The 15,890-nt window shown below is 48.6% G+C and overlaps 3 protein-coding genes across 6 annotated transcripts; 1 reads left to right on the forward strand and 2 right to left on the reverse strand.

Moving 5' to 3' along the window:
• Positions 1 to 746: 746 nt before the first annotated feature.
• nhlrc2 (NHL repeat containing 2) lies at positions 747 to 11,459 on the reverse strand. 3 transcript variants are annotated; one of them, XM_037278776.1, is made up of 13 exons: positions 11,267 to 11,459; positions 10,783 to 10,935; positions 9,834 to 9,883; positions 9,273 to 9,678; positions 8,607 to 8,728; positions 8,406 to 8,535; positions 8,248 to 8,341; positions 7,949 to 8,180; positions 7,755 to 7,877; positions 7,489 to 7,698; positions 7,202 to 7,415; positions 6,572 to 6,798; positions 747 to 848 (listed from the first exon to the last, which is right to left on the reverse strand). In XM_037278776.1, the coding sequence occupies exons 1-13, from the start codon at positions 11,427 to 11,429 to the stop codon at positions 825 to 827; spliced, it is 2,148 nt and encodes a 715-aa protein (XP_037134671.1). In that variant the 5' UTR covers positions 11,430 to 11,459; the 3' UTR covers positions 747 to 824. The 3 variants fall into 3 exon arrangements, with proteins under 3 accessions (XP_037134671.1, XP_037134669.1, XP_037134670.1); XM_037278774.1 differs by lacking the exon at positions 747 to 848 and adding an exon at positions 2,311 to 2,493; XM_037278775.1 differs by lacking the exon at positions 747 to 848 and having other exon boundaries at positions 5,456 to 6,798.
• On the reverse strand, positions 2,704 to 4,962 carry adrb1 (adrenoceptor beta 1). Its single transcript, XM_037278939.1, has one exon. It carries the CDS (start codon positions 4,836 to 4,838, stop codon positions 3,654 to 3,656), a length of 1,185 nt encoding a protein of 394 aa, XP_037134834.1. The 5' UTR covers positions 4,839 to 4,962; the 3' UTR covers positions 2,704 to 3,653.
• dclre1a (DNA cross-link repair 1A (PSO2 homolog, S. cerevisiae)) lies at positions 11,459 to 14,923 on the forward strand. 2 transcript variants are annotated; one of them, XM_037278771.1, is made up of 10 exons: positions 11,459 to 12,037; positions 12,068 to 12,259; positions 12,377 to 13,264; positions 13,369 to 13,502; positions 13,567 to 13,685; positions 13,762 to 13,905; positions 13,974 to 14,119; positions 14,185 to 14,339; positions 14,411 to 14,552; positions 14,626 to 14,923. In XM_037278771.1, exons 1-10 carry the CDS (start codon positions 11,902 to 11,904, stop codon positions 14,811 to 14,813), a joined length of 2,244 nt encoding a protein of 747 aa, XP_037134666.1. In that variant the 5' UTR covers positions 11,459 to 11,901; the 3' UTR covers positions 14,814 to 14,923. The 2 variants fall into 2 exon arrangements, with proteins under 2 accessions (XP_037134666.1, XP_037134665.1); XM_037278770.1 differs by having other exon boundaries at positions 11,459 to 12,259.
• The last annotated feature ends 967 nt before the right edge of the window (positions 14,924 to 15,890 follow it).

A 15,890-nucleotide genomic window follows, 5' to 3' on the forward strand; every position in this document is an offset into this window, starting at 1 on the left:
CATTGGGCCAAACCCCCCGAGCATTATTATTTTGGAGAAAATTAGACAAAAATGGAAACATAATTCTCTTTCTCATGTAGATGTCCCGCAAAATTGCCGCATCGGCGCCGGAATGGGGTAATTTACGCGCCAGTGCCTTTCAATACAGAACCCAACGAAGCAGGTTATTGCCACTTTCACGCGACGAAATCGCTTCGTTTGACACGTGACAACATCGGCGCCAGCAAAAATTAATTTCAACACGACGGTGCTGGACAAGTGAATGTGTGCGAGTGTTGGTTACGACTCTTAAGACGCCTCAATGCTGTTTACGATACCAGACGGAAATAAGGCAAATGCCAGCTTTTAACACAGAACTCAGCCGAGTGCAGCGACTGCGTCCGCGAGTAATATGAAAGGGCCTTCCATGGGATAACATGAAACATTCGCGTAGCTTTGAGGTGACGCCGTAAAACGGGATATAATAATTGTTTTAATTTTTTTTTTTATTTGAATCAATGTCCTGGTTCTGTGCAATGATTTCAGTGGGCTCTGTCTGTGTGAAACAAACTGTGATTCTAATTAAATTGTACATTTGTATATACTGAATGATGTGTATATACTGTGGAGATATATATATATATATATATATATATATATATATATATATATATATATATATATAAATAAATAAGTGGATCAAGGAAATAAAATGAAATACATCTGACCCTTGTGGAATGTTATTGTTGTTGATTTTGCTGTTTTCACCTCCAGTCAATGTCATCAAAAGGAACAACGATTCCTTTTTGTGGACGAGGCAGATTTAGAATCCCTTTCCCCCCCCTTCAAAAGGAGCGCAGTCCGCAAAGCTGGAGGTCACACGGTACAACGCATGGTAGGATTTAATCACTGCCTGCCTCACATGAAAATGACAATCTGGCCTATAAACTAGTTTTTAAATATTTAATGAAATGATGAGTTAATACATTATGAGTGAAATGTCAAAGCATAAATTACGTTTTGCCCATCGCTGCTCTCGGAAGCGCATCTTTTTTTGCATAACAAATTTTTCTCAAGTGTGGACGAGGGCTGCTGATGGCGCTCTATGGGACGGCCATCCAACAGCAGGTAAAATATGGCTTTTGCTCTTCCACTCGGCAGATGTCATTTGACTTGTTCATGTTTCCTCCCCAGTCCGCTTACAGGCTCAGTGACACGCCGCAGGTTGATACTGTGTGACCGTTCCAAGGAGGCTATTTTTAGCTCGCTGATAAAATGCCGTCTCTCCTCCCGGCTTTGGATGACTACACTAAAAAATGGCCAAAGCTTTCTTTTCAGACAGAAGCGCTCTGTGGAAAGAGATAACTGGTAAGACTGACTAAAACTAATCCAGGTGCCTTTCAAACTTTTTTTTACAACCACCCCAAGGACAAATTTATCACACAACGTAACATTTAGCGCATTTATAATGAACTTTGTGAAATACTTCTACCATATTTAACCCAAACGACGAGTTATCCTTCTATTTCTTGTGCATTCATTTAGTCTATTTTCATAAAGAGAAAAGTGAACGCTCGAGTGCAAAAAGAATATCCGTCTCGCTGCATTATTTTCCCATTTACGCGCTGAGCTCGTTTCCACTTTGGGCTCCTTTCGGTTGCAATTTGGCAGCATTCCCGAGGGTTGCGACAGACAGCGCCAGCCGGGATCCCCGAAAAAGAAAAATCTGCCGCTTGGCTAATGAGCTGTGAAATTGCTGCAAACGTTTGCGTTAATAGTTCATATGTCGCGGTGCGTGGCGGAGCGTGCGTCGGTACACAATTGATGAACGGCTGGAGAGTGCGGCAGCCAGATAAGCGCAAGAAGTCAAAGCCCGCGGGTCGCTCTTTCATGTGGTTGCTCGCTGGATCGGGGCGGAGGGGTGGGGAGGGGACTGCCACATTCTTTTCCATCATATGCTGCCGATTATGCAAATAGAACAGCGCATAGTGGATTAGAAAATAAAAAGTCTACACACCCCTGTTCACATGCTAGGTAAAAAAAACAAAAGATTCCCACCTATATAACCAGTACCGGAAATAAAACCGAGACTGTAGTTGCACAAGTGTGCACACCCTCTTGTGTTCAGAATTAGCCAATCACATTCCAACTCATCTTAGGCACAAGTGCTACCATTTTAAGTGTCTCTTAAGCGTTGATAAAGTGCAGCGCTTCAGCTGTTTAGGTCATAGGTCACATTCATGGTGAGCAAAGGTCGACGTCTATTTTAATGCACAACAGTATGAGGATGACATCATTTATTGTATAATAAATAAAACTATCTATTTTTCTTCCGCTATGATGATACATACTTGATCACAAAGCCTCACATATGAATGAGCTTAAAAAAAAGATTCTGGCTTCATCGATGTATTAATGTGCACGGCCTGTTTCATTATGAAATGTGTTATTCTTCCAAATGCAAATGAGCGCCTCCATCTGCGAAGGCGCTCTGTTCATCTCAGCACAGGCGACCTGCCAAGAAAACAACCTTTAATAATAATCAAGCACTCCCCTGTTTGTCATCAGCAACGTGGCACTTGTCCATTCATAAAATTCCTTTTGCTTTTGTTCCGTTCACTGAATTTATTTTGTGGACATTAAGTGTACACTTAAATACAAGCTGTACACGGACTAGCAATGTGTTGAATAATGTTATGAAGCAAAACAAACAAAAGAGATCAGGAACAACAAATGTTTTTCTTTTAATTCCACAGGACACTCACAAAAAGCATGTCAAGCCATACTCAACACGATTCTGGAATCAAACCCGTAACCTCATGGGCAGGAATAAATATACGACATTTTCATTTGACCGCAATTGCACTTGTCGACGGATGTGAGGTAAAACACAAGGTGAGCTTAAATACAATACGCAAATATACAACACGGTCCAGTTAGTGAGAACGTACGCTCATCATTGCCAGTTGCTTTATAAATTTTGTCTTCAATTTTTAGAAGGAGATTATTAAGAAAAAAAACACTCTTTGGACCTTTAGGAGCAAAAACCATGCCTACATGTTTTCCATTGCACTCAATAATAATGTAAAAAGTAAGCTAAATGGATCAATCAACATTTTATATGGCCCGCCAAATTTAGCTAGAAATATTCAAGTTGGCTGAATCTGTCCAAGAATTGTTTTATACTAAAAAAGAATGTACCTTTTATTCATCAATTAGTCGTAAGAGGGCTCCCTCTTGTGGTGTGCAAAAGAATCATTGCCTAAAGTAGAATTCCTAGCTCCAAAGGTGTTATCCAAATTCACTCAATTGGTCCCCTGAAAATTACTCATGACAAATAATGTATCTTTGTTCATCTATGTATTTATAAATTGTCCCAAAGCTTGAACTCCCTCCAGTGGTACATTAAAGCATCACAGCCCAAGTAAAGCTCAGTTGTATTTAACTTTAAATACATTTGTGTTTCATCTTCAGGAAAGTTTTCTTTTAAGCATTTACGACAAGTTTGGTGTTCCGTGAGACGGATGTAAAATATGTGCCTTGGGTCAACAAAAGTTGCAATACATTGTTAAAAATGTAGTCTTCGGCACTTTGGGCTTTTAGTACGCGCTGGCTCCTTCGTGATCACACTTAAACGCTCAAAAGGAGGAAACAGAAGAAAGTCATGGTAGGAGTCAGAAATGGGACTCAGAGCGAGGCAGCTTCCCGGTTCGGGCCACATTCCTGTCGCTGATGTCCATCAGGCTGCAGTCCGTCCACAGCCCGAGCGTCCCTCCGCCTCCTCCGGGCTCCAGCGAGGATGCCCCCACAAAACCGGCCGAGTAGCGGCTCAGGTCGCATGAGCTGACGTGCAACATGCGCTCCCTCCTGGGTCGGGGCCGACGGCACAGCAGCCTCTTGAAGGCCCTGCGAAAGTCCGGACTCCGGCAGTAGATGATCGGGTTGAACGCCGAATTGGCGTAGCCCAGCCAGTTGAGAAAGACGAACAAGTCCTCGTCTACCAACTCGGTGCCAAAAACCCGCACCACGTTGACTACAAAGAAGGGCAACCAGCAGAGCGTGAAGGTTCCCATGATGATTCCCAGCGTCTTGAGCGCCTTGTGTTCCCGGAGCGCGAGCATGCGCGGCGGCTTCCTCTTGCACCGCGCCCCGCTGGCGTGAATGTGGAAGCGTCCCTCGCAGCGGTCGATCTTCCGCAGCTGCTGCTTGGCTTCCCGGTAGACGCGCGCGTACACAAACACCATGACCACCAGGGGCAGGTAGAAGGACACCACGGATGACGAGACGGCGTATGCGCGATTGGTTACGAAGTCGCAGCACGCCGGGTCCTCGTAGCACGCCGCGTGCGCGCTATCCCGGGACCAGTGCATGAGAATGGGCAGGAAAGAGACAAGCCCCGAGACCCCCCACACGGCGCATACCGCCGCCTTGGCCCGGGCTCGAGTGAGCAAACTCTGGTATCGGAACGGCGCTGTGATGGCCACGTAGCGGTCCACGGCGATTACGCACAGCGTCTCGATGCTGGCCGTGACGCACAGCACGTCCACGGAGATCCAGAACTCGCAGAAGAACGAGCCGTAGTCCCACGCGCCGCGCAACTGCAGCGCGGCTCCGAACGGCACCACCAGAACGCCCATGATTAGATCGGCGCACGCCAGGGACACCACGAACACATTGGTGCGTGTTTGGAGACGCTGCGTCCGGGCGATGGCCACGATGACCAGCGCGTTGCCCAGAACGATAGCGAGCACAATGATCGCCATCAGTAGGCTGATGCCCACCAGCCACTCCTCAGACGCGGACGGTCGGGCGGCGCTGCCGCTTGGAACCGTGTCGTTGCGGGGCTCCACGGCCCCCATGACGGGCTCCCGTCGCGTCGCGCGCTAACTCCATCTGGAGCTCCGCGGTTGGAGCTCCAGAAGACAGCATCGGCCCGGGATGTCAATCGCCGGGCTCAGTGCGTCACGGACGCACTGGCCAATCATAAGGCTCTCATCACATCCGATACAATGCAGTGTTGGACGTGATGCGCAGAGAGGCAGTATACTGCCTTAGCGTGGCCATCCACATCATGGTTGCAAATGTGACTTTTAAGCTTTGAGTGGCTTTTCAAAGTAGGCTTTCAAACTCCTGAGTGCAGCTGCTTGCAAATACTTGCAGAACGTTTATAGACCAATCTAAAGTTGGCTCCACCGACGCGCAGGGCACTTGCAATTGCGCTTACTCGTCTTTAGGTGGCAGTGTTTCGCATGAGTAAAGATGCTGCAGTTAAAACCTGATTTTAACTTGCTCTGTGTAAGACGCAAGTTTACATGAATGTACTTAACGTGACAAGCTCCTCTCGAGTCATTGTCCACTTTGTTGTGGTCATACTATGAATGCACAAGTTATGCAACTGGCCACAAAACTGCATTGTGCATTTCACCTGAGTTTTCTGAAGACCATACTGTCTTGAGAGACAGATGGACCACAACTGTTTCAGGCTTGCATTCTTTATTTCGTTTTGACAGACAGAGTTGTTACATATCAAAATCCCTCAGGAGGCAGAGGCACCACCATTCCGGACTGCCTGTGTGCTTACGTCACACCAAAGATAAATGATCGGGTCAGGGGGCGTGTCGTCCCCCTTGAGACCGTCACTGCGATTAGGGCAAATTGAAGTGCAGAAAAGAACCACTGTGTCCTTGCTTTGACACAACAGTGGCCCCTGAATGTTGACCTACCCCATGGGGGGACCACAGCTGAGAGGACAGCAGGTCTATGGAGTCACATGATCATCCCTCTCCCATGATATTACAAGATATAAAACAAACAGCAAAAAACAAGCAGTTGATTTTGAGCAATAGACAAAACATTGCATTTAAAAAGATTATTGCCAACCGTTTTTCAAGGCACTTAAGGGTGCAAATGTCTTGTGACATTTTTAGATTCTTCTAAAGGTTTGTTCATTTCAGCTCTTTTGATATTGGCAACATTTCACGGGCTATTAGCGACCTTTCAAGTGTGCTGCGCTTTGGAACATAATATTTGCAATGGCGCAATCAGTTTGTACAAACTTGCAAAAGAGATGCTAATCTCACGAGTAGTACTAAATGGTTTTTCTGTTCCGATTGTGACATCATGTTACCTCACTCCTTGCGTAAATAAAGTCCGGCATGCATATTTCAAGCTGCGGCTCTTGTTCAAGGAGCATTAGAGCTTTGATTTGTCACAATAAATGTCCATTACTGCTCTGATGTAATGGAGTGCTTTTAGCGTGGGCACTGCAGCTTATGAAAATCAGGTTCGCAAGCATCCCGCTTTTACCCAAATGGAGCGACGCCGCGGTCAAAAAGCATCTGGAGCTCATCTGTCAGCTGGCCGACGAGAGCCCGAGAGAACGTTTTGGTTCTGAAGCGAGCGTCTACCGGCTGAGTTCAGGACGTTCTGATTTTTTAAAAATTTTGTCCATAATCAATTATGCAAAATAGTAACCATGCTCCTTTTGTTTAACCGCAACATTATTGTAGTAAGTTAGTTTTTTATTTAAACAATCTAAGGCTTTGTGATTATTTTGTTTTTTTTAGAGGGAATGTGTCAATGTCACAGTAACCTCGTCCGTGGCAGGATTGTCATTGAGCTGGAGAGGCTGGTAGAAGGCCGCCGCTCTCATGGTGCAGGTCGCCCCCGCCGCCATGCAGAAGTACAGCCAGATGCTCAGCGTGAGACTCGCGCGCTGTTTCTTCGGAACGTCCGGAAGTTTGGCGGCGACGCGCAGCGGCTTGGACAGATCCGTGATGGCGCCAGTGACCGCCTGCGCGTCTAGAAGCCACTCGTCGTCTAAAAAAAAAAGGCTTACATTTAAATACATTCTCTGGAGGAAACAAACACCGGTCCAAAAAAGAATCCGATTGGCTTCATTGAATCAGGAAGCGACGTTGCAGTGTGAGAAGCAAACGCGGGCATGGGAGCGCTAATTCTTCCGCTGATTAATGACGCTGATTGCCAGCGCGGCGTTCCCTGGAGAGCAGCGACTAAAAAGCCACCATTTAGTCCCGGCATGCACTCCGAGCCGCGTGCGTTGAAATTCCCGCTGATCGGATCAGTCCAGACCGACTCGGGGATCACGGAATATCGCCCGGGCGCTAATTACGTGAAGCAGCCGTGTTCTTATCGTGCTGAAAAGTTGACACTGACAGAAATTTGGATTAATCGTTCCCCGTCGTGGCAATGTGGTTCTCACCTTCGGCAGAGAGGGCCCAGCAGCTCGGCGCCTCGTCGGTGAGTTTGGCTCCTTGGGGAAGCGACAACGCGAGCGACAGGACTACGGTCTGTCCGGCACTAGCCGACACCGGCGGCAGGTCGATCCTGACGGCCCCTCGGGGCATCTTCGGGGTCTTGCTGGGAGCCTTCACGTTAGCGCGTCCCGAGTCTACGCAGTCCGAGACAAGGGGGAACTAGAGGAGGGTGTTAAATGTGAAAGTCAGCTGTGGGACGTAAAGCCGGCTGAAGTCTCGCAACGCGACTTACCAGCGAGACGCTTTTGGAGCCGAGGTCTAGCACTTTGATTTGGTGGTTGTTGGTGTCGGCGACATAGAGGAGGTTGCCGCCGACGCCCGCGCAGATGCCGCCGGGCTCGTTGAAGCGGGACACGGCGAAATCTGGACCCACGGTGTCGCCCGCTTCGCCCGTGCCGGCCAAAGTGCTGCAATGCTTCGTCTTGGGGTCCACTACTTTAATCTGCACGCAAACACGATTGAAGTCATTTATCTCCAAATGCATGGCCGCATCCTCACCTTGTGATTGTAGGAGTCGGCCACGTAGAGCAAGTTTCGCTGCGGCGACCACGCCACGCCCAGCGGATGCTGCAGCTTGGCCTCCACGCCCTTCCCGTCCATATCCCCGAAAGCAAAGAGGTTCTGGTTCAAACGAGGCAAAAGCGCATCAGCCAAAATACTTCCTCAAATAGCGACAACGACCTTTCACCCACCGTGGGGTCTCTCTCGCCACCAACCAGCAGCTTGACGGCGCCGTCCTTCAGCGCCAGCGTGCGCACTGTGCTGCTCTCGCTGTCCGCCACAAAGAGGCAGCCCCACGGCTCCTCGGGGGCGACGGCCAAACCCGAAGGCTGGGCGAAGCCCGCCTTGTGCGGGTAGGCGTTGTTGCGGTTCTCCTCGCTGCCGCTGCCGGCCCATCGCACGCACGTGCCCGCTTTGCACTCGCTGTTGATGTGACAATGCAGTTGAGGCGCGCGCCGGGCCGGTGATTGCGCTTGTTAGCCTGTCTCACCTTCCTTTGGGCAGTTTCCCATCTGCTAGGAACAGTGCCCAAATCTGATGGGTTCCCGCCATGGCCACCCACAGCACGTTGTCCTCCGCGCCGCCTACACACACGAGTGAGAAGGTGACCCATTTGGCCGCCCCATATTAAAAACCCAGCTCACTCACCAGCTGTTCCGAGCGCTACGTCCCAGGGAGAGCTGATGGGCTGCTCGTCTCCCATGGCGCCGCCGTCTTTGTCCGTACCTTGGACGCCGAGGCCGGCCAGCGTGCTGACCCGCCCTTCCGACAGGTCGATCTGCATTGAGGGAGGCGCGCACGTGAGCGGAAGGCGCAAGCCTGAGAGGGGCTCCCTTGTCCCGGTTTGACCTTTCGGATCAGGTGGTTCTCCGTGTCGGCCACGTAGATGACGTCGCCCTTCATGGTCACGCCCTGAGGGGACTTAAAGGAGGCTTCAGACAAGGAGCCGTCTCGCCTTCCGCTTTCAGGGCCTGGAGCCAGAAAAAAAAACAACCTATGAGGCATGCCACGTCAGTAATCATCACAACAAATCAGTAAAATAAATATTTGGCAAGGTTTGGATTAACGACAGCAAACGGCAAAAAAGCAGAGCTGCACAGGCGCGTATTTGGAGAGCCCAAAGCAAACAGCGGCCGTCGAATGAGTTCAGACGACAGAAATAAAAGTCCCACTGGGCATTTCTGTCCCTGCGATGGAGGTCGTCGCCAGTTCCCAGTGTGCGCTTCGTCCCGGACGCTGCCAACATGCGTGTTGGCCTGGGAACAGCGCTGGTGGCCATGTGGCTCCGTGAAGGCTTTTTGAAGCATGGGATTGAGCTAAAAATATCCAAAAGTCCTGATTTTTTTTTCTTTTTTCTAATGCTGAGGTCGCAGTTAAGGGTGTTAAATGGTAGCACTTTGCGGGAGGCTACGAACCGAGCAAAACCGCAGTACACGTGTTGCATCATGCACATTTCACAAGCTCAAGTATTAATGTCTCAATTGTATTTCTGTTTAAGGAAACACGGCACGCTACCTCCGATGATGTGCAACACCTGACAGGTGGAGGACGCCACCAGAATGCGGTGATGTCCCGTGTCGGCGATGGCCAGCCTGTCGCCGGCGCGGTCCACGCAGAGCTTCCCGGGAAACGACAGGATGCTGGGAGGCAGCGAGTCCCGGTAGAGCTTGACGCCCACCGGGTGCGCCAGCAGCAGCTTCTTCTCCCGGTAGTAACGGAGGCTGACGTCGGCGAAGAGCCTTAATCTGTCGCGGTGGCCCTCGCCCACCAGCGTGAAGAGCAAGTTGCCCCGCGGGCCCACCAGCACCAACGTGGGCCAGCAGGAGACCTCCAGCTGGTGCCAGAGACTCGCGTCGCCGTCGTTCACCACCGGGTGGCGGATGTCGTAGCGGAGCACGGCGCTGCGGACATTGTCCAGAACCTTCCGAGGACACGCGGTAAGGCTGAACAATTTTCATGACAATATAATTGTGATTTTTTTTTAATATGCAATCATTTTTTCAAAATATGATCCTCGCGACGGACCCTTGCGCAATCACAATCGGATTCTATTACATTCAAATTTGACCGACTTACCTTTTCATTGGGGAATTTGGCAGAATGTACTCCAACAATAACCAGTCCATCTGAGATAATAAAAAAAGACACAATTTTTTTAGAATTTTCTTAATGTATTCAAGCATTAGCGTGTTTATTTGTCTTTTCAAAAGAGCCCCGACTAATGGTTGGGATCTAAGCCTTCCGTTTTTGGCTCAACTATGTCAACAACAACTCGTGCAAGCCCAAGCTTTGCTTTCATGTTCTCAATTGGCCCAAAGCACTTCATGTAACAACTTAGTTTGTTGTCAAAGAATGCATCTCTGTCCTGGTTAGAAACCCCACAAAAACGATTTCCCCGAAATCAGCCGATTGCTCCGACGTTACGCAACTCCAAAACGTGTTTCGGTGCGCCGTGTTCAGCTGAGCGTGATTTCTTGATAGCGCTACCTTTATCTTGCCAAATAGTTTGAACACCGATACATTTATATTGAATTGCTTTGTTGACTTTTCAGGCAAATTGTCCAATTTTGCAGTGTGCCAAGGACTCTGTCGATGCCATCACCCACTATTAGACCTCAATCGTCGAAAGGTAAACAAAATATGAATCCTCTGCAAAAACATATTGCAGTTATGATGGGCGAGCGGGGCTGCTTACTGTGGGAGTGACTGAAGTGGGTGGCTCCCACACCTCGCGGAGCACAGCGGCAGACGGAATGTACCCGAAGCCGTGCCAAAGATAAGGCCTGTGTGATAATAATGTGCGGCGAGATGGCAGTGTGTGTGCGTGGCGGCCGATGTTGGGTCGGGCTGAATTTCAAGCGTGGACGTATTTTTAGGTACTCGCAGATGCTGCACAGTCACGTAGGGTGAAGTCTGTCGTAATGACGGTGATGTTTAGAGCAACATACTGTTGCACCTTTTCCCCAAATATGGGGATCTGCTCAAATAAATGACCTGTCACTAATATTTTGCCAATCATCAGTACCTTGGACTGAGTGACTCTGCTCAAGATGGTGAAGGTCTGGCAGGATGTGCATGCAGTTGATGCAGCAATAGGTAAAGAAGTCCAGTACTACCAATTTTCCCGCCAGCTCCTTGCTGAAAGACAGCGGGCCCTCCGTGTTAAGCCATTCCAGACCTGTAGCCAAACACAGAAGGAACAGAAAATAATCCATTATGCAACAATGACATAAATTCCCACCACACAGGTTTTATTTGGGTAAAATTGTCAGCTCTACAGCACCATCTACTGGTGAGTTGGGGTATTGTAGCATTGCACTGGGAAAACAAAAAATATATATAATATTGCAAAACAGGGGTTAGAATAAATTCATGGATCTCATCAGGCGATAAATGACTTCATTTGGAAATCGTGACAGTAAAGCGATCGACACGTCTCGTCTTGTTTCTGCATGCAGTTTTGCGAGCAAACCCAAACATTGGCTTGTGTGCCAGTTTCAACGGCTTACCGGTGTCAAAGTCAGGCATCTTGAGTTCTTCCCTCTCGTCCATGTCTTTCAGATACTCGAAGACGAGAGCTTCCATCGCCTCTTGTGTCGCGGCGTCATTTAATGCGTCGTCGAGTACACTTTGAAGAGGAAATAGAGTTGACAAGCTGCACCCAGAAGCCATGTTTGCAGCTTCAGCTGGACCTGTTGGGTAAACCCGTCATATCGATTCGCACTGCTGCTTTCGACAAAATCTTATATCCTGAAATAAATTAAAATAGACGTGTCTCTTTTCATATCGATGCAAAAACAATGTTTTTCCTGTTTGAATACTGATATTATCTAAACTCCGTACGAGTTTGAGTTTCCGGTAAATTGTTCGAAAGTGCTGCTGCGTTTAACGCATTGCATTTACTCAATTCAAACTAGCACCGGAACGATGCCTTACGTCAACCAAATTCAAATGCATAGAACGATGCGGCGTTTTTGTACATTTATATGTATAAATCGCATTTGTTGACAATAGTTGCGCCTATATATATTTTTTTACTATTCTCAGCTAAATCGGAATGTTAATACGCGTATATCTCTTTCTATTACGAGGGCTTTGGCCACGTCGTGTTGTATGACACGAAAGGCTTCACTTTCCCCCCCAAATGTCCCAGAAAAGCGACTCTGAAAGCGACATCTGGGATTATAAACCTCTTGCAAAGAAAAAGAAGAAACAAGAGTTGTCTGCTCGTGGAAATGCGGCCAAGAGAAAATGCACAACGAAGACAAAGTCATGCAAGATCCCTGATAGTGCAGCCACTCCGATTGACGTCCCTGCTAATATAAACAATGGACAACGTGATCCCAGCTCGTCGTCACTTGCAAAGGACACACAACGTGTTGACAGTGAAACCCTGGAAGGCTTTTGTCCCATTTGCCAGATGCCATTCTATATTTTATTGGTGCAGTCGCAAAGATGGCACGTTGCTGAATGTCTGGACACGCCAAGGGACACTTGCAAAGGTAAAAGAAAATGTTGCAAAATCCAGATAAGTGGTCCGACTGGTGCGTTCAACGCAGCATAGATTTCCCAAGCCTGCAATTTTGACCTCTGTGTTGTGTTTGTGTTGTCCATCATAGAATGTCCTGATGCCCTGTGCTCGTCCACCATTCCGAACCACTACAAGAAGTTCAACCACACGCAGTTGGCCCACGCCCGAGCAAACAGCCAAGCCGCGCCGATCCACTCACAAGACAGCGAGCGCCATCCTCCTAACCATAATACCTTTGGAGAGCATATCGAAGCTCCGCCCTCGCCGCCGACATCCCAAGCCACTAACGGCCTCCTGCTGCTGCGCTCGCCCGGACCGGATGATATGAAGAAGAAGAAAGGCTGGTCTTCCAGCAGCCGTTCTTCTGTTACCTCTTCGCAAGGAAGTAGGACGGAGACACCGGCGGTCAGTCAATCGTCTCAGTACATAGAGGATCTGATATCCTACTCGCCACTTTCGGAGCTTCCAGCTGAGATGGATGCAGTTGATAAGGCTGCATCTGAAGATGAAAGCTCCATGGTTCTCTTCAGCGAAGATGAGCCGCTTACGGATTTGTCAGATCACGACGAAGGCACCGGTAAGGTCTCGCTGATTGCTGAAGAAAAGCTTCAATCCCCACAGAGGATTGTTTTGGAACGCTTGAAGGAAAGTCTTCAAACGTCAGCTTTCGGGTCCTCTCAGTCCAGCGCGGCGCCTCCTCGGAACATGGCGGCGCGAGGTTCCGGACTCAAGCAGACAGACATCGGAGTGTTCTTCGGCCTCAAAGCGTTGAAGGTGGAGGTGAAAGTGGAGGCGGATGACGGAGCTTCCTCCAGGAGAGAATGGAAGAGGAACCCTGTTGAACATGTGGGCCGAGGCGGGGAGGCTGCTGGTAAAGGTGGCAACAAGGTGGAGGTGGCAAGAAAATGGCGGAACAGAGACAACGACAATGGAGATGAACAACCACGGCGGTGTCCGTTTTATAAAAAGATTCCAGGTTTGTCACCTCAGCAGCACTATGGCTTCTTCTTCCTTTGCATCTTTTAGCAGCAACTGTTACTTCTTTTTGTAAAAAATCTATTTTGCAATCTCACCACTCAGGCACGACATTCGCCATCGACGCCTTCCGGTACGGCGCCATTGAAGGCATCAGCGCCTACTTCCTGACCCATTTTCACTCGGACCACTACGGAGGGCTCACAAGGAAATCCACGTTTCCCATCTACTGTAACAAAGTAAGCCAAAATGGGAAGACAGAAGAAGTGGGTGTGTCTCCATGCTTGACAACGTTGTTGTCAGATCACAGGCAACCTGGTGAAGAGCAAGCTGAAGGTGGCCGAGCAGCACGTGCACATCCTCCCCATGAACACGAGGGTGAGCGTGGATGGGGCGGAAGTCCTCCTCCTCGACGCCAACCAGTACGTCCGAATGATTCCTGTCTTCTCTCTGGCATTTTTATCTCTTCATTCTTCCCTCATGGCGGACTCTGTTCAGTTGTCCAGGAGCGGCCATGTTGCTCTTCTTCCTGCCCAACGGACAGACGGTCCTCCACACGGGCGACTTCCGAGCCGATCCCTCCATGGAGGCTTACCCGGAGCTGCTGGCTTGCAGGGTGCACACGCTCTACCTGGACACCACGTAAGCGACGCTCTCGACGCGCATCCTCCGATAAACAATGGCGTCAGTAACCCGGGTGGTCCTCGTAGGTACTGCGGCCCCGAGTACACCTTCCCCAAGCAACAGGAGGTCATCGACTTTGCCGCCCGCGCCGCCTTTGAGTCGGTGACGCTGCATCCTCGCACCCTGGTGGTGTGCGGATCCTACTCCGTGGGGAAGGAGAAAGTCTTCTTGGGTGAGTGACAGCCAGGAGAGAGAAGAAAAAAAAAAGATGAACTCATTTGTTTTGTCACTTTGCAGCCCTGGCGGAGGTTTTGCGCTCCAAAGTCTGCCTCTCCCGGGACAAATACAACACCATGTGCTGTCTGGAGTCGGAGCGCATCAAGCGGCATTTGACCACAGATTGGAAGGCGGCTCGGGTCCACGTGCTTCCCATGATGCAACTCAACGTCAGGGTAGGAAAGCACACTCGTGGGATCATTTAGTGAGTCTTAACAGTATCAAAACGGGAAGCGTTTCTCTGCAGAAGCTAGAGGAGCATCTGGGGAGGTTTACTAGCCAGTACGACCGTCTGGTGGCCTTCAAGCCCACAGGCTGGACCTTCAGTCAGCGGACGGCGTCGCTAGAAGATATTCAACCGGTCGTCAGCGGCGATGTCTCAATCTATGGTCTGCACACTCGTCGTCATCACGTGTTCCGATTTGGATTCAACTCTCACGGCCTTTGCTTTTCCATCTCCAGGGATTCCGTACAGTGAACACAGCAGCTTCCTTGAGCTCAAGCGTTTTGTTGAGTGGCTGCGTCCGCTTAAGATCATCCCTACGGTGAACAATGGCAGCTGGGCCGCCAGAAAGGCCATGGAGAAGCACTTTAGCGAGTGGCTCTACGGAAAATCAAGCACATCAACAAATGGTGTCATCAATAAATAGTTCTCATCTCCAAATTGGTCATGTAAAGAACATATGTTGCTGCTGTCTTTATTATGCACTTGGCATTTTTTTATAATTAACATCTCTAACAATAAATGTTTCTAACTTTTTGTTGTTGAAAGCCTCCCAAAGTTTTGTGTATAAAAACAAATGTTTTTGCTCATTTGATGATGTAATAAAAATGGCAAAAGGGACACTCACCAGTCCTGCCACAAATATAACATATTATGCTCAGGGACCGCGCAATGTCATGGAGGGGGTGAGAGGTGTTGTCCATGATGGATTTAAGCTTAATCAACGTCCTCCTCTCACCCACAACCTCAACGGAGTCCAGGGGACAGCCCAGGACAGAGCTCGCTCTTCTGACCATCTTATTCAGTCTCCCCCTGTCCCGGTCAGACTGAATAAGATGGTCAGATATATTATTATATCATTGTTAGCAGAGTTATTTAAATAAAACAAGTCATACTGCGGACACAGAGAAAATGACGACCGTCACACAACTCACTTTTGTTTGCCAGTGCCCATTAACACATTGGTATCACCTGGATTTTATTAAGAACATTTGTCAAGTAGAAATAGTAAAAGCAGTACTTCCTGTGTAGCATCCTTCAAAATAAAAGTCTCAATATACAGAGCACATATACTAACAATTATTATATAATATAATATATATTGGCCATGCTGCAGGGCAGAAATACACATCCACGTAAAGCACTGCACTGGATTTTGGAACCATGTGAATTAACGCTGAATTGACGTTTGCAATTGTACTGTCGCCCTCTCGCGGATTTGGTATGAAGTACATGCTTAAACCATTATAATAAATGAACTTTGGAACCATGTGAATTAACGCCGATATGACGTTTGCAATTGTACTGTCGCCCTCTTGCGGATTTGGTATGAAGTACATGCTTAAACCATTATGATAAATGCACTTTGGAACCATGTGAATTAACGCTGAATTGACGTTTGCAATTGTACTGTCGCCCTCTCGCGGATTTGGTATGAAGTACATGCTTAAACCTTATAATAAATGCACTTTGGAACCCTGTGAATTAACGCCGAATTGACGTT

This window comes from Syngnathus acus, chromosome 19 (genome assembly GCF_901709675.1).
Source record: "Syngnathus acus chromosome 19, fSynAcu1.2, whole genome shotgun sequence".
Classification (NCBI taxonomy): Eukaryota; Metazoa; Chordata; class Actinopteri; order Syngnathiformes; family Syngnathidae; genus Syngnathus; species Syngnathus acus.

Bases quoted from the DNA above. Each gene is read 5' to 3' on its own strand.
- adrb1 (XM_037278939.1), bottom strand. From the start codon at position 4,838: ATGGGGGCCGTGGAGCCCCGCAACGACACGGTTCCAAGCGGCAGCGCC.
- dclre1a (XM_037278770.1), top strand. From the start codon at position 11,902: ATGTCCCAGAAAAGCGACTCTGAAAGCGACATCTGGGATTATAAACCT. The intron at 12,260-12,376 runs GTAAAAGAAAAT...TGTCCATCATAG, and splicing joins GCCAAGGGACACTTGCAAAG to AATGTCCTGATGCCCTGTGC. The intron at 13,503-13,566 runs GTAAGCCAAAAT...CGTTGTTGTCAG, and splicing joins TTCCCATCTACTGTAACAAA to ATCACAGGCAACCTGGTGAA.
- nhlrc2 (XM_037278774.1), bottom strand. From the start codon at position 11,429: ATGGCTTCTGGGTGCAGCTTGTCAACTCTATTTCCTCTTCAAAGTGTA. The intron at 9,679-9,833 runs GTAAGTCGGTCA...TGTCCTCGGAAG, and splicing joins CCAAATTCCCCAATGAAAAG to GTTCTGGACAATGTCCGCAG. The intron at 6,799-7,201 runs GTGAGAACCACA...TTTTTTTTTTAG, and splicing joins CTGGGCCCTCTCTGCCGAAG to ACGACGAGTGGCTTCTAGAC.